At 35.8% G+C, this 27,066-nt stretch overlaps 1 protein-coding gene across 1 annotated transcript in view; it reads right to left on the minus strand.

The window, feature by feature from the left end:
• The window catches only part of TTC27 (tetratricopeptide repeat domain 27), a 138,055-nt gene that overhangs the window by 16,695 nt on the left and 94,294 nt on the right, over window positions 1–27,066 (minus strand). The window contains exons 11-15 of the mRNA XM_074818246.1: window positions 19,895–19,990; window positions 17,573–17,695; window positions 11,202–11,429; window positions 4,202–4,300; window positions 1,854–1,906 (exon numbers count right to left, since the gene is read on the minus strand). Coding sequence (XP_074674347.1) covers window positions 1,854–1,906; window positions 4,202–4,300; window positions 11,202–11,429; window positions 17,573–17,695; window positions 19,895–19,990 — 599 coding nt within the window. The remainder of the gene's footprint in view (window positions 1–1,853; window positions 1,907–4,201; window positions 4,301–11,201; window positions 11,430–17,572; window positions 17,696–19,894; window positions 19,991–27,066) is intronic.

The raw sequence follows: 27,066 nt of genomic DNA on the forward strand, positions 1-27,066 counted from the left end.
CATCACAATTAATTTTTCTGGAGGAAATTCAGAATACACAAAACATGTGGACTCTTAAAAAGCAAACAAACCCAAGCCCCAACAAAACACCTTTCATTTGGGTGTCAGCAAGTTGTTTGCATACACTTTTCAAGAAGACTTACACAGTTTATATTTGTCTGTTGTATGAGACTCTGCTAAACCTTACCCAAATGAACAATCCTTGAGTGGGACTGATTTAAGAGTCTGGTTGGAGTAAAGCTTGATTGTGATGAGGAAGCAAAAGAAAACCATTAACTTAAGTATTTTTATTTTTGGTTTCCTTTTTTTAATCCTCCCCTCACTTTCTTTTTTTTTGCTATCAGGCTTGAAAAGATAAGAATTTACACTTTCACCGCTGCTAGAGTTCCCCAGAATAAATTATACTGAAGTGCACTACTATGGATATCCTCTGCTTTGAAAGTGGATTAAACTAACTCACACACAGTCTTGATCTGTAAGTGACTACACAAATAATCAAAGAAGATTCCAATACAGGCCACACTCAGGTATCAGCATGTAATACTGACTTAAGGTTTCCTGTATACATATTCCTCTCCTGTGTGATTCCTGTGGAAAAGCAAGCTCAGAAACATGCCCCCCTTTACTGTCTTTGATACAGTATCAAATAGGTTACAAGTTTTATACCTATTTAGCATGTTAAATCACAAGAGTAGATTAACAATAATAAAATTAAATCAATAAAGTGAAACTATTCACTCAGTAGTTTCTCAGCATTAGATGTAATGTATTAGATGAACAGACAAAAGTTATTTTGATTAAAGATACTTTTATGAAACAAGCATAAGCCAGTACACTGAGCATGACATACCCTTTTGAACTTCATGCAAAAGGAGCAATCTATCACATGCATTCTCAAGGCACTGCTGAAGATGAAAGTAACTACTGAAAAGTTAAAGAAATCTCTATTACTTTTTAGTCCTGAGTAGTTATTCTAACCTTCATTTTCTCCTCCCTCCTGTTCCCATTAGCATATCAAACCATCTCTTCAATTCATTTGTATTACTTCCCACATTTCCTTCATATGTTTACCGATTTACCCTTTAATGTAAATTTACTATTCTTTTTCTCTTTTGTAATTTGCCTCCTGACTGCACAACCACTTAAACTGATGTTAGATTTTGAGTAAGCTTTTTAAAAATTTATTTTATTCTTTTGTAGCCATGAGGACAAGTTATAATGTGAAGATTCTTAAGTATTAAGTTCTTTCAGGTATTCTGTGTCTACAAGTAATTTTTATTACATAGAATTGAAATACAAAATAAGAAAGGCAGTCCATTTAGGTCAAAGCTTATTGCAATAACTGTTAATTTGGAGGGAAAAGAACAAGCGAGCTAGTATGTGTGCAGAACTCCATCTGCTTTCATAATATAAAAATAATCTGCCTGTTTTTCCCTTAAATCCACTGAGATTAATGCAGTATGAATTGACATAGGGCTGAATATATAGTGTGCTTGAAATGGACTTATCTTTTTAACTTCATAGTCAAATTAGTTTCCAACTTTGATATGAACGCTTTGCACTGGTTGTACTTGCTATATCATAAATACTTTTAACAAGGAAGAAGTGTAAGTGTAGGGTGAGAGGTTGCTACTTGTATAAAGCTTATGAAACTATTTCCTGTAAAATGAAATCTGTTATCAACGATCCAACCTGGGAAAGAGAACTGAAGGGATCAGAATTACAAAATACATGGATTTATTCTTATCATGTGGTTAACATGATAATAAAAAATTCAATGTCAAAAAAAGGAAATCCCAATTATTTATTATATTATAAATTTTAGTATCTTCTAATCCTTTTGAAGTACTTACTTCTGTTTTAATCTGATATAAGCAGTTGATAAATTGTTCCAGGCCTCAGCATTCTGTAATGATAAAAGGACAAGTACCAAAAAAATTATTCACTTTATTATGTTTACTTGATAAAAATACATAAATAAAACTACTGTGAAATATCATCAATTTTGCTAATCACACATATTAACACATATTTTCTATAAAGCAGTAAAAACACTACACTGAAATAGAAATGATTATATTACCCCTGTACTCGGCACTGGTGAGGCCGCACCTCGATGACTGTGTTCAGTTTTGGGCCCCTCACTACAAAAAGGACATTGAATTACTCGAGCGTGTCCAGAGAAGGGCAACGAAGCTGGTGAAGGGTCTGGAGCACAGGTCATACGAGGAGCGGCTGAGGGAACTGGGGTTGTTTAGTCTGGAGAAGAGGAGGCTGAGGGGAGACCTCATCGCCTGAAAGGAGGTTGCAGAGAGCTGGGGATGAGTCTCTTTAACCAAGTAACAAGTGACAGGACAAGAGGGCATGGCCTCAAGTTGCGCCAGGGAAGGTTTAGACTAGATGTCAGGAAGTATTTCTTTACAGAACGGGTTATTAGGCAGTGGAATGGATTGCCCAGGGAGGTGGTGGAATCCCCATCCCTGGAGGTGTTTAAGAGTAGGGTCGATATAGCGCTGGGTGATACGGTGTAGATGGGAACTGGCAGTGCTAGGTTAATGGTTGGACTAGATGATCTTCAAGGTCCTTTCCAACCTAGTTGATTCTGTGATTCTGTGATTCTGTGATATTAAAATAGAAATACATAATTAAATATTACTGACTACTGGAACAATCAGGTATATAAATATCAATTAACTGCTTCTGGCTGGAATACACTAAGTCAGCTCTTGCCTTCAGTTTAATCGGTAAACAGGCATCCTTTTCTGGATCTAGCTGGGATGGCTGAAGAGGTCAGTGCTCCCAGCAGCTCATCACTTCTCACTAGATGGAAGCTACTTACTTGCACCACTCCGTTAGTGGAAAAAACAATCTGAATTTCCCCTAATGCATCTCAGGCAAAACTAACAGGGTTAGTTCCAACAGTGTTTATCAACTGTTGTGGCTGAAAAGGATTATGGACTGCTGAATCTTTCCTCTGGTAAAACCAGCAAAGCCATGTACAGAGATGATTCCTGCCCATTGCCTTACACTGCTGTAGATTTGAAGCCACACCACTGAATTCAACAAAGTGACAACTAGTATAAGTTTGAAGAACAGTACCTGGGTACTGCAATGAAATGTATTCTGGTACTGAAGGCTATCCCCAGGCTTAAGGAGCATTTAAATCATGTTGGGAAATATTTTTGAGGCTTAATTAATGAAAAAGGTCATTACATTGCTACAGATCGTTGTATAGGTTTCACCTCCATAATTAAGAGCTCGACAAGCATCCTTTACTCACAAAAGAAATACCACTTAACCCACTGGAGAAGTCAATTGGCTTGTTCATATGAATATAATCAAGTACAGGCCCCAGGAAGATAAGTGAACACAATTTTAGTATCTACTTGGCAGTAAACCTACTGTACTGAAACAAAAAAATATAAATAAAGTAAAAATTTCAGTTAAATACAGGGTTGTGTGTATGTACATCTTTTTTACCCGAACTAAGTTACTGCAGTTTATTGATAAAGAAAAAAGAATACTCTGCCACCGTTCACTGCTCTCTCATTCCTTTCCCCAAGAGAAGAGAATGAATAATAGTTTCTATCAAGTAGGTGGCATTGACTCTAAGCGAGCAACATGCTGGCAGTCAGGCTGTTTGACAAAAGTATTGCCAGTGCATTCCTGAGAGGTAATCCAGCTGACACCTCTGCTATCTCAATGCAGTCACACTCAAATGGTAATATTGTACACTTGCCCTGTGCATCCTGAAAAATCGGCTAACAAACTCATTCTTCCTGTGTTCATGAACTATACAGTTACAAATTTACCTGTCATACAACCACTTACTTGGCTTTTTTTTCAGGAGAATCCAATTACTTAGGGGACTAAGTATTTTAATTTTTTTGGTTTATCTCTCTTTTTAGCACACCTCAGTCTATTCATTCCCTTTTCTGTTTTAGCAATGTATGCAAGCATAAAGGAATTTCTGCTCAAACATACTTTAACATTCACACATGCATACTTGGACAAAGTTACGTATTGGGCAAGTATTTTTATGATGCCTCATGACAAAAATATATCCTTCATGCACAAGTTTAATTTATTCAAAGGGCTAGGGTTTAAACAAGTTTTTCATTATTGCTTCGTTTGTTTATAATGAAAACATCCTTGTTGCTTTTAGATAAGCCATCTGAATCGCTTGTTGAAAAGTACATACATCTGGTTCCAATGTCACACAGCGCTGAAATGCTTTGGCAGCACCTTCATAGCCTTCTAAAGCAATGTATGCGCAGCCCAAGGAAAACCATACACCTAGCTGGAGAGAAAAAAATGGATCATTACATATATAGAGAGAAATATATATACACACACACACATACATTTCTGCACAAAAAAAATAATTTTGCCTGGATGCTCAAACACACACTACTCTTGCTAATTTTACCTGATTTTCAGCTATCATAATAGTATTGCATTGGAATAAATAATACCATGTATGCAGAATATAGGAAAACTTTAGGTTCAATGTTTTAATAAATATGGATAAACAAAGGTATTGACTATATAAAGACCACTTAACCATATGTGAGGTGCTCTTTAACACACATCTTCATTTAGAGAAGTCATAGCTATTCAGAGATTTGCATATTTTAACTTGTGAAAAATCCAAATTCACTTTATAGTATTACAATTATGTCAAATGCCAAAAACTAGGACATTTATTTCAAGGAAATCACATTTTACAAGAAACATTTCTAATGACTGAACATGAACACTACACAATTATAGCTCTTTCTACCTGTCAGAACATCAGTCTTTTCTAGTTTATAATGCAATGTTTAGAGACAGAAATGTATTTAAATAATGCCTTGCGTAGAGAACAGAACTCTACCAGTGGTTTGCCCTCTTGGCTGCCAGGGCGCACTGATGACTCATACTGAGTGATAGGACACGTGAGAATGGTTCAAAGCTGCACCAGGGGAGGTTTAATCTGGACATTAGGAAGTTTTTCTTTACTGAGAGGGCGGTCAAACACTGGCACAGGCTTCCTAGAGAGGTGAAGCCTATCAGTGTTTAATGTCCTTAATAACAAGCTTTAACTTGGTCAGCCCTGAATTGGTCAGGCAGTTGGACTAGATGATCGTTTTAAGTCCCTTCCAACTGAAATAGTCTATTCTGTTCTAAATAATAACAGATATAGGCATAAATTACAGCAGATTAAATATGTATTTTCATAGCTTTTCAACAGCAAGTTCCTGATTTGCCACACAGTTAATTCTCAGAGCTGCAAGTTAAGCAGTACTATCTTTTAGAAAACCTCTGTAATTCAGAAAAGTATTAAATCCCAGCTACGTTGACAGAACATTTTCTGACAGCATTATGCTGTTTAAATGTGTGCAGTCAAAATCAATCAGAACATTGTATAATGTGCTGCAAAATCATTCCAGGTAGTACTACCTACTGCAATAAGCTCAGCTGTTTCACCATTCTAAATGCCAAGATAAGAAACATAAATAGGTCTTCTTGGAAAATTTTTTGAGAGAGGGAAAAAGGTTGGGAAGAGGAAGATGGAAGAAAAGGTTACATTAATTTATATTGCACAACAACATATTACTTTTCAAGATGTCTGATTAATGTTTATATCCTCTTGTGTTTTGGGTACTAGTTCTGAAGCAAGTGATAACTCAGGTTCTTCAGACGAAACTATAATGGCTATTTAAATACAAAAACATTACCTTAAGAAACATTTGCAAATCAGAGATCTTACAAGGTTGAAGATAAAGTTGTTAGTTCATAAGCAAGGAGCTTCTACCTCTACAGAGTAATTGCAAACTCTGTAGCAGATGTTTTTGCAGTTCTCTCCAGATCTGACTCATTTTTCTGACTCTGAAACCCAACTTAAAATCAGCAACAACATATCTGCTCCTGACTTACCCGTTATAGAATTCATAGTTAATCTGCTTCAAAACCTTAGATCCCAGAACACAAATGTATGACATTCATCTCTGTCAGATCTGGCACCCTGGTGGGCAGTCTTGATGATATCAAGAAAACAACTGAACAAGCTTGGCAATAAAGATATCACTTTGCATTTGAGGGTGTATGGGATGGCCCATCCTCAGAGAATACGGATGAATAGATGAAGATAAAACTGCCAATTACATCTGGCCTGGACAAACATGAAAATCTACTTTTCAGCACTGTCAGCCTGTCGCCCTTCATGATCTTTAAACTCATCATTCAAGGAAGAAACTGCACACGAGGAAAAAACAATGTTTCCAAAAATCTCAGAGGGCAAAATTAATAGGAAAAAAACATTTAGTCAATCTCATTTTTTAAGCCTCTTTTATCGACCAAGTTTCCAGAAGTCCGGCACTCCCACATGGCTGCTACCTTTTTAACTCCCCTTTCTCTTCTTTCTAGATCAATAACTTTCTGGACATGAAAAGCCAGGGTAAAGACGGGACCAATCAAGTATGAAATTGAAGGCTAGCTCCAACTCTATAGCTCAGGATACAAACTAAACAGTGCTTCTGTAAAGGGTGAGAGAAAAACAATCACTGCATTTTTAATAATTCTAACGAGTAACAGCAACACAATCTCACTTCCGAGCTTGTTCTTCCAGAACCTGATTTGACTGAAACTTCCACCATTTTAATTTTTTGAGGCTGATGGTGCACAGCTACATCCAGTGCTTAAGTTTGTGAACTCCTTTCTCAAGGAAAAGTTACAGCATGAGGAGAAAGTAAAATGATTCTTTATTTATGTGGAAAAAAGCTATATAAGCAGGTACCTAGTAAAAATAATAACAGTGACTGCTAAGAATGATAAATAATTTTCTTTTCTTAATAATTGGAAACAAGGTATTTTGCCTAGTAGTAGCTATGTATGAAAGTTTTGACTGAATGGAAAAAATGTAAGAACTGGACATGATGGAGAAGGTTGAGAAAGGTGTCCAAAAGGCATCCTTTAGCAGACAAGAAGAATGAGATGAAAAGTCTCTGGCATGGGAATTAAGTCAAAGAGCTTCATGAGGTGCTACGATATGGAAGCAAAAAGTAGACAGAAAATGGAATAGGTTGTGCAGATGGAAGAATGTCATCTATATGTTAAAGAAAACTTCCACATCAATCATATAGAAAATTAACTGTGTAAATGAACAACATAACTGGTATGGATTAAAATTTCAGGCCTCAGTTAAAAAGCAATATAAAGACTGTATCTCAGAATACTTGACTAAAATGGAGAAGGTAACATGCTGGGGTATATCAGAAGGCTGTGAAAGAGGAAATCCCAGAAAATACAGGGAGATTTCAATTATTCTGCATAGTTTAGTAAATACCATAATGGATGAATTTCCAAGACTAAATTTTTTAGGTATGAAGAAGCTAGTCAGAAGACAGTACTTACTTTGATCCTGACCAGAATGAATGAGCTGGTTCAAAATGTTACCATACAAAAGATACTTTATAATATATCTAGATGCAGTAATCCTTCAAGAACAAAGGCAACTCATTATGTTGGCTGAGGAAATTAAATTTAAAGAGATACTTAAAATGGAAAAGCTATGTTAAAAACTAAAAGGGGCAGCTAAAAGACTAAAGGTCTACAGAAAGACTCGAAACATTTAAATAGAAGACACTTCAAGGCTTGGAGCAACTGCATATTGTCATTCAAAAAGGCTCTACAAAGACTAGACAATTATAACGGTTAAAAACAAAATAAAGGAGATTATTAAGAGGACATACTTTAAAAGCTGGTGTGCTAGACAAATGAGAAAGCTTGAAAAGAACAAGTCTGACAGGTTAAATGAAAAAACATGGTAGTTGTGTAAAAAAAACAAACAATCAAAAGCAACCAAATGAAAAAAAACAAGGTTCATTGCCTTTGATCTACTATAGCAATGAAATGGTATTTTATCATCCCTTAGATATCTGGAAAGGGAGCATGAATTTCTTCCACAATGTAAGAAGTACAGTGACTCTAATAATATATTTAGGATACACTTTAAGAATAGACTTAAGCAATTTTTTTGTGGAAAGAATGGTAAGAATTCCCTTTTTATTGGAGAGGGCACAAAATCTGCAGATCCCATTGGCTGATGTAACAACTGCTCTGAGGAAAGTGACTGACTGAAAGGCAGCATAAGGAAAACCTCACCCAAAGTTCAAAAAATGACTTTTGTCAAGGCTTGTGGAACTAGGTTAAAGTTCTTTTTTGGGAAAAAAGTGCATTGGCTAGAGGTTCAAATGTTGCTGCTGATTGGAAAAACACATGAAAATGAGCTGTAAATTTTTATCCTTTTCAAAAGTGAAGACAGTGACCAGCAAAGGAAGATAATTTAGGCTTGAACTCTTTGTTAAAACTTGCCATCAGGAATTTCCAGGCAGTCTTTAATAAGTCTAAATGATTATGAAAATGCTTTTAAGAAAGTCTAAACAATTCTCTCATATTAGTGGGAATATCGTTCCAAAATAACCTAATTACAGTATAGCTGAATACTTAAAAAGAAAAAACCCAAATCATATATCTGAAGAAAATCTCTTGCATTTTTAAAGCAATTTCTACTATTTGCATACAGCAAATACATGCAGATTTTTTTTTCAGAATCCAGTACTCTTTAGTACAATAGTCTTAGGAGTGCAGCAGTGTTTAGAAACAATCTATACTCTGTAGAGCAAAATTAGTCTTTGAAGTTAGTAGTTACCATAACATTTTAAGAGCTGTAGTTGAGTGAAATCCTAGCTGATTACCTTTTTAATTACTCATTTTTTGGCATTATTTATCTTCCTTATAATTCAGTTTCTTTTGAACCCAACATACTGACAGAACGTAACATAGTTTTAAGTAAGTATAGAGACTTATATCATCATTTCCAATGAGAGATTCTAGCTTAACTCGTTTAAGTTACTTTTACTATTACAAGATGAATGAGAAGAATTCTTGAGAATAAGGCTCTCATTGCATTGTCCAAAACTTTAAATTCCGGATGTAGTTGATGGCAAGCTGACCTCTAAAGTGTGACTGTTTTCCCAAACTGGAGAGATCACTTGTCTTGCTTCACACACAAGAAAATTCGCCCGAGAAGTTATGAGCCAAATAGTCTAGCACAAAAGAGGATTATTATTTTCTTGCAGACTGTGACATGGTGGAGAATGGTGTGGGGAAAAAAAAAGGTGCTATGAACACTCTTATTTCTGGAAAATTGAAGTGACTGGATATAGAGAACCATACAGTTTTCAGCACAAGAACGAACAAATCTGTAATTTAACAAGCCGTAAGTTTTGTTACACAGACTTTCACCTCTGGAGAACTGACTGCATGAGCTCTTTGATCTCTGGAATTGCCTCAGCCCAGCCTTGCAAGATGCCCACAGTGAAAGCGCAAGAGAAATGCATCTGTCATCCACTAGGCATGTACTAGAACAAGTAATTCTGTGAGCAACAGTGCTAATGAAGATGAGTTTCTGATATATTTGAACTAATATATATTGATCCTTAGTGGATCCTCCAAAGTTTAATATGGTGGTTGGCTCATAGTGCAAAGACCTACCTCAGAGACCGCAACCAAATTTGACCAGTTGGCCAAAGAGTACACAAGATTAAAGAAGAGTTGACAGAGAATGGTTTTATCCATTAGATATTTGGGGGAATCACTTGCTACAGTCTAAAAATGTGTTCCTCCAAAAAGGGTTTTGATAGTCACAAAAAAAAAATTCTTTGTAATAGGGAGTCCTTGTTTACCTGATAAATTAATCACAATTCTGGAAAAAATGAATGAATTAATTAGTATTTTCCTTGTATTAAAGTCCTTGCATCTAGAATCACCTTCCTTTCTGCTCTTCATCCACAAGACATCCTGGAATAGGAAACAATTAATTTCTGTAGTGACAGAATATGGATAGACTTTAGAAGACCGCTGTATGTATGACTGACATACTGCTGTATGTCAATCCACACTATCATTTGCTCAATCTATTTGTTTGAAACAATTCATCTGAATCTTAAATAGAGCTTCCTGAGCAACCAGAGGAGGAAATGTTCTCTTTCTTATATGGACTGGCCTATTTTTCTTGGAATGCCTTTCATTTTAAGCTTCCTTTGGATAGGACACAAAGTAAAAAAGCATCTCAGGAGGATACCTCTCCGTTTTGAGCACTGTAGGCCATCTTCTGCAGCCCTTTATTACCTGGGAGTCCTCTTGATTTCAGTAAGGTTCCTATCTAAGTAACATATATTTTGTTGGCATTTCCTGAGTCAGTAAGAGAACTGAAAGACAAGGCAAGCATTTTAGTTCATTTTGCTTTCCATTCTGAAGGTGTTTATAAGTTATCTGGAGTTCACTTGAGTAAGAACAGGACTCTGATTCACTGGAATAAAATATGCCACTGAAATACAAAAAAGCTTCCAAATAAATGACTTTGAAGGCTGGAGGCCTTTAAATTTTTTCTAAAGCAGAACTCCAGCTAGTTATGTGGAACTCAGAACAGCAGCTTCAGCAGTATTTTTTTGGAGGGCAAGAAGGATGAATATCGTACTTTCACATGTACCTGGAAATGGCTACAAAGAACACAACTTATATACACGAACAACCACAAAGCTGTTTTAAATTCTCAAGACCTTTCACGGGGTGGACCTTATTAGGATAGAATATAGTGGTTGAGAAACTGAAACAAGATTACAAAAACTGTCAGTTTCAGTTTTGGTTTCAGTTTTGATGCATTACTGTAATAAAAGCTACTGTCATCACAAGTGTAACACAATGCTTCTCAGTGACTCCAAAGCAGGACAGACCAAAATATTTGAAAACAATTTCTGTGAAATACAGAGATCAGTTTGTAACTCAAAGCCAACAGACAGGCAAAAAGATAATTTCATTAAAATCTGTACAGCATTGTTCTTGTAACTATTTTACTTGACACTTGTTCATGATTTATTTGATGACAATTATTAATTTTCAATGGCTTGACCTCTTTGAAATAGAAGAGCTGTACAGGCAAAGAGTTTGCTGCATGCAAAGACCTGAACACAAATGGATGTCTTCATTATGCTACCATTTTTAGCTTGGCTTTCAAGCTGTGGTGAAAAATTTGCTAAGAACAGTAATAAGCTGTTACTTTGACAACTGTGCACAGAATTGCCTTTTAAAAAAGTGTGTCATCATTCATAACTGAACATACCAACTAAAACAAAGCCACACGTGTATGATTTCCCAACCTGCATAGGGTTGATCTGCACTGAACGTTCAAAGCACTCCACACATTCCCTGAATTCCCGGTTGCGGAGATGGAGGAGGCCTTTGGAGCGCTGGGCACGGGCACTGCGATGCCTGGAGAGCTCCCAGGCCTTGTCATAATACTGGTGGTCTTTAAGAACATCACCAAGCAAACAATATAATCCTGGTGTTTCCTTTTTCTCTAATTCCCGTCTGAGTATTTCTTCTGCCTGTTAAAGAACAAAGAGAAATCAATACATAATGGGACAATTTATTTTCAGCTAATCACCTACCTGAACAAATACCACTTTAGCACCTTGCAATCATCAGCTGAAGACTAAGAAGTAGGGCTAGTAAGGAAATAGTATATTGATCCAACACAGCAGCAAAGATAAAGTCTAGAGAGAATCTGGTTCCAAACTGGTTTTAAAAAAAAAAAAACAACTTCAACATCAACATAATACAGTGGCTTTTGGTTTAATGCACCAAGGAAAATGTATCCATTAAAACAAGCAGGAGCTTGTTCCTTATCTGATATATTAGGTGTGTATTCTGTCCAAAGAGCAAATATCAGTCCTGGACATCAAATCTACACCTAATTCATAGCAATGCAGTATCAGCACCATCAAGGTATGTGCAATCCTAAGAGTTTATCATCTGTGTTTTTTACATATCCTAATAAGTACTCTTGCAATGACCATCATTCCTTTTTCTCTAACTGCTCTTTTCTGAAAATAGTTATTTCCATTCTACTATGTCTGAAGACACATCCATTTTCATACTGTTAGTTTTGGAAATGCTACTCTTGTATGTAAGATGCAGAAGTTATAAATTTATTCAAATGTTTGAGATAAAATATATTCAGATTATGGAAAAGAAGACACAAGCTGGGTCTCCCAGACATCTATTATGTGCTGTAACCAACTTTCAAAAGCTCTTTATCTCAGGGTCACTATCTTGCTCTAACAATAAAATTATTGTTTCTCTTTTAAACAAGAGATAGTCTGCTTTCTGTGGCCTTTGAAAAGATAAATACACTGGACAGATGATCTGTTGTTCAGACCGAACTCTTACCTCAGTCCCCTGCTGCAAAAATGTAACACACATAATTCAGCTTAGTATAATTTTTCTATTAGAAAAGACCATCTGACCAAGAAAGATCCAACGCAGTCTGCCTCAGAATTAAAGTTTGACATTGTAATTCTAGTTATTCTTCTATCATAGCTAGTTTATGTAAAAGGAAAGCTGAGTTCATCTATGCATTTAAATTATTACTGCTTTTCTTGTTTCTCTAAGAACTGTTTTCTTTGCCCTTCAGATCACCTATAGAGAATCAAAGTCTCTTCCTCCTCTTCCTCCAATCAGTAAAATTCATTGATCCTTTCTGAAAATCATTTTTAGAAAAATTATTTTGGTTTACTTTGTTTTGAACTATTTAATACATAGTAATTTTGACACTTCATTATTACTGCCATTTTTGTTAAATAAAGTAACAGTAAAGCCTACAGATATTTGAAGTGCACAAATGTGAAGAAGGGATGTATAGTTTAGACTTCTAAAGAGATTTCAAACTAGCAAAAATGGAATCCCATTAAGAAAATTAGTGGCTGAATATTAGGAAAATAATTTAATGGCAAGTGTTTTTAAGTGCCTATGGAACAGTTCTCCAAAGAAATCCAAAGAAACTATTACTTAAAATTTAGAGTTAGCCTAGTCAAAGCACTAGAAAACCTCACCTAACAAGAGGACTGCACTTGCAGAGCGTTTGGTTAAAGGGCAGTTTAATTCCCCTTCCCTGCCTCCATTAGTTGCTATGACAAGATTAAAGGAACACATATTAATAATAGATCTTTAAGGTGATCTAGAGCAGAGAGAACTGGGTGTTTTATTATTGCAGTAATCACATTAGGCACCAAAAGGTAAGGGTTTTTTCCTCTTCAGATGAAGAAAAAAGACTGAAATGTTGCTGTGCAAACAGCAGCTACGAGGCAAAAAGTGCATTGCATGCTGATGCTCTACCTCTTCCCTCTGCAGGGCACTCTCAAACTCAGATTGCTATTCTGTGGCAGTGTCTAGTACTAATCATAAACTGGATAGAAAGCCAACCATTCACTAATTGTATTTCACATTTAAGAGCATAAAAACATCATGTTCTGGTCTAAGCTTACAAGAATTCATTGCCAACATAAATATTTCAGCACACAGATAAAACAGAGAACTAAATAAGCAGAAGCCTGACTTCTTCATCTGATCAGCTATCTGATCACCTCTCTGGCATGTTACAAACCCTTTTATTACTTAAATCTTTAAAAGCTAATACAAAGGATCATAACTACAAACTAAAAAAAACCTGTATTCTCAAAACATCTGTCATTTGCCTTTTACAAAACCAGATAATACTCTACAACTTGATTTCTCATTTTTCTTAGGTTTTTGTGAAGAAAAAAGCCACTCCTTTCTAACTCTATAGTAAACTACTTTAAAAAAAGTACATTTAATCTTTGATACGAATCCTGCTTCTGCAAAAAACAAGTCTTAACAAAAATATCAAGAAACATTTTCCACAAAGCTCACACAATGTACATAAAAGAAATACAACCACTAGAGATTTATTCTTACCTATTAAAGAGATATTAGTGATTAATTCACATGCTTTGTAACTATAAATTATATGTAAATGAACTAAGCTTTGACAAGAAAATTATCAATTAAAAGTTACCTAAAAAGAAAAAAATGAAGCTGTATAACCCTTGCTGACTGAACAGATGTAATTATAACAACTCTGCTTTTCACACAATGGTCTGCATCAGAATGGATGAAATTCAATACTCAGTTCAAAAGTCAGTTGATTTAAACATGAGAAAGATTTAGGCTGTTATCTTGGTTTCTGGACTCCTATGGTTGGTATGGGAATTAAATAGGCAATGCTTCAGAAAAATCCCCAATCAGTAAAGAGGGTTCTGTTTTAAATAAAATGTGCCTTTTTATTACTTACTAGAGAGACTCCTGGAATCCAAGTTCAAGATTCATCCTGCATTTGGCTTCCCAACCCTAAACTCCACTTGCTGTCCCATCTATGTTTTCCTATGCTTTTACTTCATTTGTTTCCTAAAAGATTCATTAGCCTCATCCTTCACAGATTTACCAGTTCTGTTATTTGACAATTCATTCCTCCGCTAGTTCAAAGTATTCTCTGAAATGCTTTAATCTTTTCTGCTTGCATGTTATTTGCTAGGCTACCATATAAGTAGCATGAAAAAGCAAAACAGATGAGTATGGAAAGAGGTAGTGAGAGAAAAGGAAAGCTCTTCAGTTTTCATTTTCCCTATAACTTCATACACGACCTTGGGCATGCCATTTACTCCTCTTTTGCAATTTTGTAGCTACATACAGGAGTGCTTAGCTGCTTTCTACATCTATTACGATATCAGTGGAAATCAAACAAGTTCTTGAACAAGCTCATGCACCAATCGGTATACTACTACTTGACTTTGCATCTGGGAAGCATTTCCTGAATTTAGAGGTGAGTTTCTGACATCTTACCATAATTGTGTTTCCTTGCTCAAATGTTTTGAGATATCTGTGTCATGTCATGACAAGAAAAATAACTCTGTAGAATGTGGACTGCTGGGTACGTTGGTCTAAAACCAGCCTGTGTACCATGCTGTTTAATCTGAGGAGATGATGGAACAGGGATAGGGCTGAAAACAGTGTTGTAAGACAGAATACCAGGCTGATGCTAAAAGGTAGATCTCATGAACTTATCAAAGGTCACAGCTACCATGCTCTAGAGCTCCTGCAAGGGAGAAAGACCTCACTTCAATTGGAAGAACTGAAAATTCACATCTCCGGTTCATCCCTTCTTTTTTCTTTAGCAGAGAAATAGTTCTATTTTTAGTGTATTATCCGTTTCTGGTGAAAGTTGAAGAGACTTCTTCCACCTTAACCAAATAAAGCTGTCCAATGTAAATAATACTCTCAAGATCTCCAAGTCCCCCTCACAGTTAAAAGAAGGGAGAGGGACACTTTTCAACACCAGTTCTCACTACACACACGGAGATTAGCGTCTCCTTTTGCAACAAGTCTGTTAAAGGAATACAAATAAAAGACTGGAATGAGAAAGCCACAGCAACTATCAACATACTGTGCATTCGAATTTTATAATACTTCTTTTTTTTGGTCTGTGCCCCATTTTGCTCATCACTTGGCACTCTGTTACTCTTCTGTTGACTCGTGTTATGACATCAGTTTCTACTGATTTTGTTCAGATTATGAACAGAGTGAGTATAGAGCCATATCTAGTAAACGATATGTATATAGTAAAAGAATTTTGCTAAACGTTAGTGGCATCTTACTCTCCCAAATTTTTCCTGCTACATGGCCTTATTATAACTGAGTGAATTATGTATTTCCCAAGTGCATAATGTGGAGCTTCACATGCTCTGTTTCTTTGTCAGTGCATAATTCAAAAGTAGGAGGAAGGAACATACTACTTCGATGTGTAAGTACTCAAATGCATTGATATTGTTGATATCTGGCTGTTTTATTGATTTTTCAGTATTTAAATTCAGGTTTTCTATATAAAAGCATTTGTGAGTGAAAAGCATGCAGAAGTTTATTTAATAGACTTTGTTCTTTTGGGCATATATATGCTAAGTTCTTTGGTGACATGAACATCCACTGAACAACATACTGCTCTAGTAGATTCCCATGCATTTCTAAAAGAATAACTACCATGTTTAAAAACATAAAAACATTTTTGATAAATACAAACAGTTCACCCTCTGAAAGCTTTCTGATAAGTAGCTCAAATAGTCAGTCCCCTCAGTGTAGAGCTAAATGTTTCTAGTTTTCTGGCTTTTTTTGGCCTGAAGCTAGCTTTTTTTTCCAGCACTACCGTTACTTAGTACCTACATAGCATTTTCTGTTTTTCAAAGCACAGCACAAACCCTATTCTCAAAGCATTTCTAAGCAGTTTCCTGTGTCAGATATCCTGTCCTATTCTCTGAGTGCCATTTTCATAGCTCCCTAAGGGCAGTTTGTGATTATAACTAGGATAGAATGCATTTCCAGGAAATGGAAAATATTGACCTCTATTTCTCCACTGTACTGAAAAGATTGGGATATTAGCATACCATCCCCAAGGCGTGCATAATGTGACACAGGATTTGCCAGCAAAACATCTGTCAGTTTATAATGACCAAAATCTAGGCATTGGTGCATGACAATCAGAAAAAAATATGTAAGTATGAGAAATTCTGCATTTTTTCTATTAATTGACGTTATAGCTCTCTATTCTGTAAGCTTAAATTAGTTTAAGCATAGTCTTTGTACTTATGGTGTCATAAAGGCACACATACGTTCACATATTTAATGCTACCATATACCAAACAGAAGAACAGGGAAGAAAAGAAAAAAACATGGTTTTGTCTGAAAGTGCATACTTCTGAAAGCTATATAAATTCTGGAAACAATGCTTGATAGCGTAAGTTCCTGTTACAGTCTTCCTGTGTGAGAGACTGCACCAGAAAGAGGACACAGCTGAAGTTACACACAAGTAGGCATTGCTTCCAGGTATCATTTTTAAAAATCTTCCTACCATTGCTCTAATTGTAACAACAAAATAAATCAACAACAGGAAGGTTGCTACAGCCTGCTACCAGCATTTTTAAACAATTCTGTCACCAATACATAGAGTTAGGTGATGGCTTTATATTGTCTTTGTCTGAAGCTGACCACATATAGCTGCAGCAGTGTTAAAGAAATGATGGAGAATTCAAGAAAACATCAACATAGGCTTCACAAAATAAAGTCATTTAATCTTAATGACACTTCTTGTCTCAAATGTTTATGTAATTTGAATATATTAACATTAGTTAATTAAATACATCAAGCACTGATGTTGTTCTATTTAAAGTGTTTTTAAAAACTACAGTTAATAGTTCGAAATCAAGTGGGAAAGAAAATTAATATCCCTTCAGACAAAGCTCCAAGACCCCATCATGAATGATCGGTACAGCCTTCTTGAAATGTCCACATTACACCTTGCTGTGCATTCATAGTTTTTAACTTAATTTTCCTTGAATATTTTCAAGAATCACTATTGCAATCTGCTTGCTTCGTAAAGTTATTTCTTATTTACAAACTTCTACTTCATGTGGTCATTACTCCGAATCTTATTTTCTGTTTTTAGCAATAACAGGTTATGACAGACTCATATATCATGTGTCCATTTTTCCTAAACAGACTTTTCTCATGATAGCCCTGTAGAAGTGAGTGTCATTAGTGAATTTACAGCTCAAGCCAGACAGTCCTTCATACTTCAGAACCTATTTGAAGACAGGATCTCAGCTGTAAAAAACATTTTTCTTACCTTTCCATGCTGTCCTGCTCTTTCATAGCAGATTACTGCATCTTCCCACATTTCCAACTCCTCAAATATCTGTAAGGCAGAGCTGGTGCATCCCAGCTCAAAGAGCAAGCTTGCAAGCTGACGCTGGAAAGATAAGAAATTCCAGGTAACTGAAAATAGATAAGTAAATAGTATTTACATTTTTAAAAGATGTTAGAGGCATTTCTGACATCAACAAGAAGCAGACAGAATATGGAATTATTCTCCCAAAACCTCAAGCAAGAGCCTCAAACAACATATATACATCCAAAAAAACCCAACCTATCAATAGAACAGTAATTGTTTTGATTTGACTTTTGTTCATGTCAGTAGCTTAATTACTTTGAACTAGTTTGTAATATAATGCAAAATGGAAACAGACATGGCAAGGATGAATTGACAGAGCTGAACTTCCACCCCTTAAATGAGGGGTGGTCTGTGTGGCTGCATAGCAGCTGCAGTAGGATTTTGGGAATGCTGGGAGTGGGAAACTGAAGCTGAAGGAGGGCATTTGCATTGTTCTTCTAGCAATGCTTTGCCATAGTAATCTCTACCTGTGAAAAAACACAGATGGGAGAGAAAGGCTCTGATACAATTTTGTTAGGTACTTGTGAGAAATCGCTGTCCCAAACAGCCACTGTCAAAGAATGTTAGTTTTTAGTCAAATCAATACTGGATTTGAGTTCAGATTCAACTCCCTAGTTGAGTTTTCCTCACAGATAAGTCAGCTTCTTTGTTATTTCAAATTCAGCTATTAATTCGGTGCACTTATGAAAATAAATGAGTCATCTTTTCAATTAAAAAAACCCAAAACACAAGGTATGTTCTCATGACTTTGAAAAGTTGTCTTTGGTCTCGTGTTTATTTTTTAAGAGGAGATTAGAATCACGTATAGGTTTTCATCTTTAAAAAAAGGATAACTTATTTATGATGTGTGACAGATATACAATCTGGTTTGCAAAAACAAATGGGAGCATTCTGTTTAAGGACACTTAATTATTCTACAAGATCCCATACAGTGAACCTCTGCAGTGTTTTTGTTGATCCTGAATTGATTCCCTGAAGTTCTCTGCAGATGTCATGGACCTCACTTTATAGGCTTGGGTTCCATATCTGTTACAAATCCAAGGAGTTACCATAGGGGAATAGACTGGTAGTCAAAAAATTAAGAACTGGCTACAGTTCTCTGGCATAAATATGCAACAAACTCTGAAAATCTGTAACAAAGTAATTATTTGTTAGCTTGATAATAATCATTTAGGAAAAAAACTACATTTGCCAGTGTCTGGAACTAAATCTCATTTATGTTTTATTAAATTTACTCAGAGTCAAATTTGGCAAAATTTATATAGGCAATGCCTCTTCATTACTATGACTAGAAGACTGCAGCTATCTTCCATTATAAATCCCTATTTTAGTATTTCTATCTTTGGCTTGGAAAATTGGCTTGGATTGAACAGTGCCACTCTGACAACTGGTAATGAAAACCACATTTGCTAGTTTTATTGCAAGTGCCTGTTGAAAGGTTGTGTGGAATAATTTCAGAATGTTAAGAGAAGATACGATTGATTAAAGCAACATGCATTGAGGTTAGAAATCAAGAAGGAATAAAACACCATTAAAAGTAAGCAACATGAACACCTTTAGAGGTAATGCAATGCAAACAGTTTTCTTAAGCTTGTTAAATACAGCATCATCAGGTAAGACTCTAATGTGTAGATTTCTGTCTAGAAAGAGTTTATTGTCAAGATAAACAGTGCAGTTTTGAAAAAAAATAAATCCTGTCAGCACTAGTAAAAAGGGGCATGTCTGGAAAATAAAAACTTTCTCAGCCCAAGGAGTTCTTCACTGTACTTTTCACTCTTAATTTGGCTGCTTTGACCATGATCCATCTCCTGGAAACAACCCAAAGTGAGCGATCATCAGAAGATGAGAAAGACACAAGTAATAGCATAAGTAAACCAGTAATAAATAGTAAGACAGTGGCAAGATTATTTTTCCAGGAGATATTTTGGAAGCTTTTAAGTTTTGGTCCATTTTTTATTGGAGGAAAAAGGAAAGTAAAGAAAAATTGCACAACAAGCAATTCTGTGCATAACAGAACAAAACAACTGAAAGCAAAACACTGAAGAACTTGATTTCTTTCCAGAAACACCTGGTGTGTTGTTAGGCTATGTCTTTATTTCTACAGTGTTTCAACTGAAGATCATATCACACTCTCTTGACTTTGGAGTCATGCAGTATCAAAACCAATAAGAACATCAGGCTTTTAGTGTAAAGCTTGAAATAGGATTGGCTTCATACCTGTATGGCCCAATGTGGAGGCACCTGACAACAGTAGAAAATCTTCATACGTTCAGATACTGGTGTATTTGCATCTTCAAACTGGTCTGCAAGCGCCTGCAAATGCAAAATATATTCTGATTTAGTATTTACTTAGACTTAATCAACCTAAAAAAAGTAATTTAAAGCTTTCCAGATTTTAGGCATTCTTGACATAATGAGAAATTAAAGATAACACTAAATGCCAGTGAGCTTACACCATAATATGCTACAAGTCTTTTTATTATCCCATGTAAGAAAATGTAATAAGCTTTTATGTAAAAACACTTTATTACATCTAATAATAAATAAAAAAGCTTTGAAGAGATTCAAATTTCAAAGTCCACAGGAATAAGAATCAAATTTACAATCCCAAACAAATACTTGCAGAGTAAAACTGTGTCAAATATTAGTGACCTTGTCTAATGCATTTCAATCCTTTACTGAGTTTTTCCCTGTCTAAGATAGTATTGTTGTGCTTTAGGCATGAAATTTCTTATTAAAAAGAGAGAAAGATAAATATAGTATACTGGACCATGCTTTTGGAAAAACAGTTCTAATATAGAATAAATTACTGTGTCTTGGAATACAATTCAATTCAGGCTTTTCTTTTTTTCTTTTGGTGGACCTTTGGATTATCGAAATGTTTTCTTCTGAAACACTCTGAAACAGAACGGTAACTTTTGCATAGTGAAAATGCAGCAACTTCAGCACTAACTTTTTTCTCTGAAAATCCATTATGAAGTTATTTTAAAAAAAATCTAACAAGAAAAATAACATATTAAAAGATAGGTATAGTCAAAAAATTGTTTAGAAATTTTAAGATAAGGAAGAAACTCTCTTCAAATGCCAGTCATCACTAAACTTGCAAATTTAAGGCCAGAGGTATACATAAGGGAATATCAAATTACTTGCCTTCACATGATTCATCTATCCGAGTCTCACATATAACTCAGTCAAAGATTTATAGAAGGAGCTAGACAGGTTCTCAGAATTTTCTCAGCATGGAAAATGAATGCAAAGGTTCCCAAACAAAAGGAAAGATTGGATAGAATCACTTCTTTGTCTCTTTCTAAATCCAACTGTTGGCTACCCAACCTATATCAATCATGCAAATAATAGTTATGTAAAATTAAAATAATCAGTTATGTGATTTAAACTGCTAAGCATATTGTAACTGCTATTGATGTTAATGGAATTTATTATGCGGCTTCAATCTTTTAATAAGAAAAAAAATCACAACAGGCAGCAATAACTTAGGCTTTAAATCCATGCTTAACCGCTTAATTTTGAATACTAGTATTTAAAACAGTCTCATTCACATTCTCTCTCATAAAATTATCTCCAGAGACCTATTCCTAGAGATTATCCAGAAACCTACCCCAAGAAAATGGCTGAGGTGTATTTGTAGTAAGAAAAGGGACAGACTAATAAAATCGCATTCCTTTACATAGTTCCAAGCAATCCAAAAGGAGTCAGACACAAATAAAACCTTTAAAGCAAGTTTTATTTAATTACAGAGTTTACTTGACTATGAACTATATAACAAAACATATTTCGCAGTTTTAGTTCTGCTGAAATGTTCTAATGCTATGCAGAAGCACATTTTTCTATATTCTGTTGCAACAAAAATTAAACTGAAAAATTGTCCGATTCCTTGGGTAATCATTTTACAAGACCAGACAAAGTAGTAAACTACAGTTGGAAAATTTAAAAATAATAATCTTTCTAAGCCTGAGCAAAGCCAGAAAATCCTAAATATGTCCTGTAAAATAATTTTTTGAGGAGAACAGGAGAAGGAAGACAGAAAATGATTTAAGTCAACCAAAATATTTTCTTCTTGTTTCAGCTTTCTTTTTTTTTTTTTTTTTAATTTCTATTGTTCCAAAAGAAAAACCATTTTTCAAAAGCAACATATTTTATTGGAAAATTTGTGGCCACATCGTTTCTACACTTCCTAAGCAGAAAAGCCTAATGTAAATGACATGTTGTAGGAGAATATTACTATTAGCAAGTAGAATTCTCCTCCTTCCCAAAACAAATACTGTACTTGTTCAGAGTTCCAACAAAACCTGAAAATGTAGGTAGAACATATGAATATTACACATCCCTTAAAAAAGAGTAAATGCTAATGAATTTAAAAGTCATTAAAATCCGTGGTTTATCACTTTCTTATATGTTGAAAAAATAAGCTCTGATAGTTCTTGTCTACTAGTGAAATACAGAAAATGTTACTCAAAAATTTCTGAATTCTATGTTTCTGAAGAAATAATATATGTGTTGCATAGTGGTGAGAAAATCAGAATCCTAACCTTATTGCACAGCTAATACCTAATCACGGAACCATAAATCAATAAAATGAGCAAGAGAGCACTGCCAAGTGAGCATTCTTTTTCATTAATAATCTTCAACATAAACACTGTGTGAAAAAAAAATCTATATAAATACAAAATATTTGCAACACAGTCAAAAGACATAAGATTTGGTGTCTTAATTTAACTTGAGCCTCAAATTCCTGCCTTGGAAGTTGTTAAATAAAACTGCAGCAGAAACCAACTAAAATTCACAACTCTAAATGATATACAAGTTCTTCCACATGCAACATTTAAAAACATTAAGCTTAACAGATCACCCACCACCACGTAACACACCCTTTCCCCAAGGCTTGAGCTGACATAAATAACGAGTTCTTAAGTCAAAAAACACAGTACAGAGAGATACATTAATCCAGTCTGGAAACAACAACAACAACACAGATAGTTTGGATGGAATTTTACATAATGAGCAAAGACTACACTATTGCCATGTGAAAGCAAGAAAAGAGCTCTAGAAACCACAACTCATTCTCCCCATCTCATACTCAAATCTCTGGTATGAGATTAAAGAAGTACAATAGGTAGCCTGTGTTTGGGATAAGTATACCGTGTTAATTTGAAATGATCACATTTGAGATTTTATCAACCTCAGTCTAACCACTTCACTAATCAAACTCAGCTAGTAATTATCCATGACTTGACTACATGAAGTTTGTAAAGGATTTTTTCCACCTTGGATGTTGTTTCCATGCCCTTATTCCCATTGCACATCCTTGCTTTGCTTCCATGTTCAACATATGTGTAGCATCACTATGGTCCTGATGATAAAATATTGGCTTTGATCTTGAGCCTGACTAAATTTCAATCTCTTCATCCTCTCCAGAATTTTTACTGTCCTTTTCTTCTATGGCCGACAGAGCTAGAGCTTTTTCTTTTTAGCCAGACCCTATCTCTGTACTTAATCTCTGGAAATACTATTACACTCATAGTTTCTTGTCAGAGCTGTCATTTTCTTTATGATGTAATGCTATTTGACTTCTCAACCTACTTACAGTACTGCTTTTAAACTTGTTATTCAACCAGCTGGTCTGAAGTCCTTCCCTCAAAGTTTTGTCCCTTTTGTTAAAATATAACCCTCAGGTAGCTTTTTACATTTGAGAAGAACAAATGGCAGATGTTCACATCCTTCTTTCTACTCCTATGTCTTAATTCCAGATGAAATAGTTGACTTTCTCAAAAAAAATGTCCCTTACTATGTAAAACTGTAACTATATGTAAACATTTTTCCTTCCCTTTAATCTGAAGGATCTCCTGATCCAAGCTTCTTTAGGTAAAAATCCCCCCAAAACCAAACAAAAAAAGCCCCAAGCCCCAGTCTTTTCAAAAGAGCAAGATACTCATTACTTACCAAAAACTTCTTGAAAAATGCATCACACTTTTGTTTGTGCAGCAACTATTTAATTCCATAGGGATCTCTTCCTTTAATAACACTGAAGATAGGCCTGTCCATATTCAAACCCAGCATTGCTGGCCCCAATAGAAGATCTCCCTCAAAATAGTCTTGACCCATAGACAGCATTTTATCCATGCTATTTCATGTCACGTCTTCCCAGATTTTCGTATGTGACTGCATCACTTTTCCCTTTATCTATCATATTTTCCAACAAGAGCATTTCCAGTTTTAGTGTTCCAGCCACAATTTTTCCACCATATTTTTCATCTGCTCAAAAGCTTATTTTCACAGACTGTGTCAATAATCATAGTTTATTTTGTTTTTCTGACTTCTCCCACTGCTAACCAGGCATCCAGCTGTTTCCCACTGACCACACCCTATTTAAAACATTAGTTTTTACTACTTTTGTACCTGATTATTTGCTATGCACTTATCAGTACCACCATCTCTACCCTTGTTAGCATCTTACATTTCCTTGTACCCTCTGAATCAAACCCTAGTTAATACCTCTGGAACTCCAGTGGTGATGGTCCACCCAAGAGTTCTTTCTACATGAATGCTCCCAACAGCCATAAACCACAATGTTTCTCTATCACCTAACCTCAACCAACATGTTGACTGTGGCATTATCTTGCCCTGCTTTTGCCCTTCTCTAACAACTCTAAGACGTCCCAGTTCTTACAGGTTTTTAACATATTTAACATGGGTTTAGCCTGAGTTATGCCAAAGGAAACTGATACTGTCATACGTTCCACTTTCGCTCTATCGCTATGGTCCAGCATCTATTACCTAACTGGTACCTTAACTCTGAGAAGGCAGAATAGGATGAATGAAAAAGTACCCTTCAGTCTTTCCTAACCATTAACCCCAGATGCACAACATTTCCATGATGTTCTTGTGAGTCTCTGGTCTTTTTTCTTCAATTTCTCCCAAGTCTGACAATTCCTTCTGAAAATCTCACACATCAGCCTGACCTCTCCACACTCTGCCTAACTACCTATTTCCATTTTCCTTGCCCTTCTATTTCTGTCCATAACCTCTGTATGTTTTATAGTCAGCAAGCTGATGTCACAACTCTATTGTTCTTGTATTCTAGCTGCTCCCTTAGCTCTGTGCTTCTTCCAGTAATTCTCCTGTCAGCTGTGTGCTCTGTGGGTAGGTTTATTTAGCAGAAGTCAACAAATCTTTAGCAAACTATGCAGCCTCCATAATGTTTTCCTCCTTCATATCATAAAAACACCAAGCTTCAGCATCTGCATCTATGATTGCTGGTTACAGCTTGTTCATAAGCTTTGCCAAATAATATTTGATGCAAATTAATTTTAATGTCCTCAAAGATGATGAAAATGCCACCATTTTTGTATCCATCTCTATATTTTGAACACAAGCCAGCAGTGTGCCCAGGTGGCCAAGAAGGCCAATGGCATCCTGGCTTGTATCAGCAATAGTGTGGCGAGCAGGGACAGGGAAGTGATCTTGCCCCTGTACTGGGCACTGGTGAGGCCGCACCTTGATTACTGTGTTCAGTTTTGGGCCCCTCACTACAAAAAGGACATTGAATCACTTGAGTGTGTCCAGAGAAGGGCAACGAAGCTGGTGAAGGGTCTGGAGCACATGTCGTACGAGGAGCAGCTGAGGGATCTGGGGTTGTTTAGTCTGGAGAAGAGGAGGCTGAGGGGAGACCTCATCGCCCTCTACAGCTACCTGAAAGGAGGTTGCAGAGAGCTGGGGATGAGTCTCTTTAACCAAGTAATGAGCTATAAGACAAGAGGTAATGGCCTCAAATTGTGCCAGGGAAGGTTTAGACTGGATATTAGGAAGTATTTCTTTACAGAACGGGTGGTTAGGTGTTGGAATGGGCTGACCAGGGAGGTGGTGGAGTCCCCATCCCTGGAGGTGTTTAAGAGTAAAGTTGACTTAGCGCTGAGGGATATACTGTAGTAGGGAACTGTCAGTGTTAGGTCAATGGTTGGACTGGATGATCTTCAAGGTCTTTTCCAACCTAGACGGTTCTGTGATTCTGTGATTTTCCCCTGCTTTGTCCCACTTCCAGTGCTACTCCACAGCACCAACATCATCAGGAAAAAAAAAATTAACCCTCCACTCATTTAATCCCATCTTCTGCTTCTTTTGGTCACCACCTGCTTAGCTTTTCAGCCTCTGTCTTAGTCCAGTCTTGACCCAAGTTTAGGTTTAGAAGCTAAATACATACCAATAAATACCATAAACAGAAACTTTCCCTTCAGACGCCAAAACTAATACAAATTTCCCCCTTTTAGCTCTGCTTGCTGATCTTATGAAAATTACAAACTACATAGGAGTGAAACCTACTATATTTGCTGAACACCTAACATCCTAGCCCCCTTTTTTAATGAAAGTAGACTAGCAGTATGTCAAAACTTTAGTATATTAATCTTGGATTAAAAATTAAATAGATAATGTAGGTTTTACAAATGGTCAACTCTGGGCATCTGCCTATACTTATCAACCTACATACCTTTTTAAGTGCCAAAGTATGAACACCAGTAGAGACTGCCTGGGTGGGTCTTAGCTTATGGACCAGGCACTGAAACGTCTGATGGCACAAAGACACAGCTGGAATTGTTCAGCTGCCTGGAAAAAAGGTGTTTGAAGACAATGGGCATAAGAAACAAAAATGCATCTGTACGGAAAACAATCCTGCTCTCTCATCTCATTATTACTATGGTTTCTAAGAGTTTAGCAGGTGTATGGCCCAAACTGAACTGGGCTCACCTATGTTATTTACTCAAGAACAAAGTAGAGGAAAGCTTTGTAAAAGTAACAGCAACTACATGTGTAACTCTGTGGTTGTACAATTACAAAGTTTTTATTTTATTCATAAGCTAATTTTACAAATTAAGAATAAACAGGAAAATTTGTCATCGAAAAGCTCCTTTGATTCCTTACCACAGAACCTGGTCACACAAATAAAGAGTTTCTTCTGCTTTGCATTCATGAAACAAAACCAGGGCATTTTCTTAAACTTATGCAACTAGAAGCTCTTGTGGACCCTGTAATATTTACAGACTTCTGTAAAACTTCCAGAGATTCATTGTTAAATTAATTCAAACTTTCACGCACCTTAAGACCTAATTCTAAATGCTTTAAAATCTTCACTTTTGGGGGCAGTGATATTAAAATACTTGTCTAACAGAAAGCCTACATAATTCTTGAAGCTTCAAAACTTTAAGTGGCTTTAGTATTTTTTAAACTGTCCTCTGCCAAATTACATTTTCTAACAATAAAGCCTGAAAAATGCTGCACAAGAAAGAACTATAGTCCAAGTTAATTTGGGATTTATTATGACAGTAACTGTCACAGCCTTGTTCTGCAATAGTGTACTCAGTAACACATAAATACAGAAT

The sequence above is a fragment of the Strix aluco genome, chromosome 3, assembly GCF_031877795.1.
Source record: "Strix aluco isolate bStrAlu1 chromosome 3, bStrAlu1.hap1, whole genome shotgun sequence".
In the NCBI taxonomy this organism is placed as follows: Eukaryota; Metazoa; Chordata; class Aves; order Strigiformes; family Strigidae; genus Strix; species Strix aluco.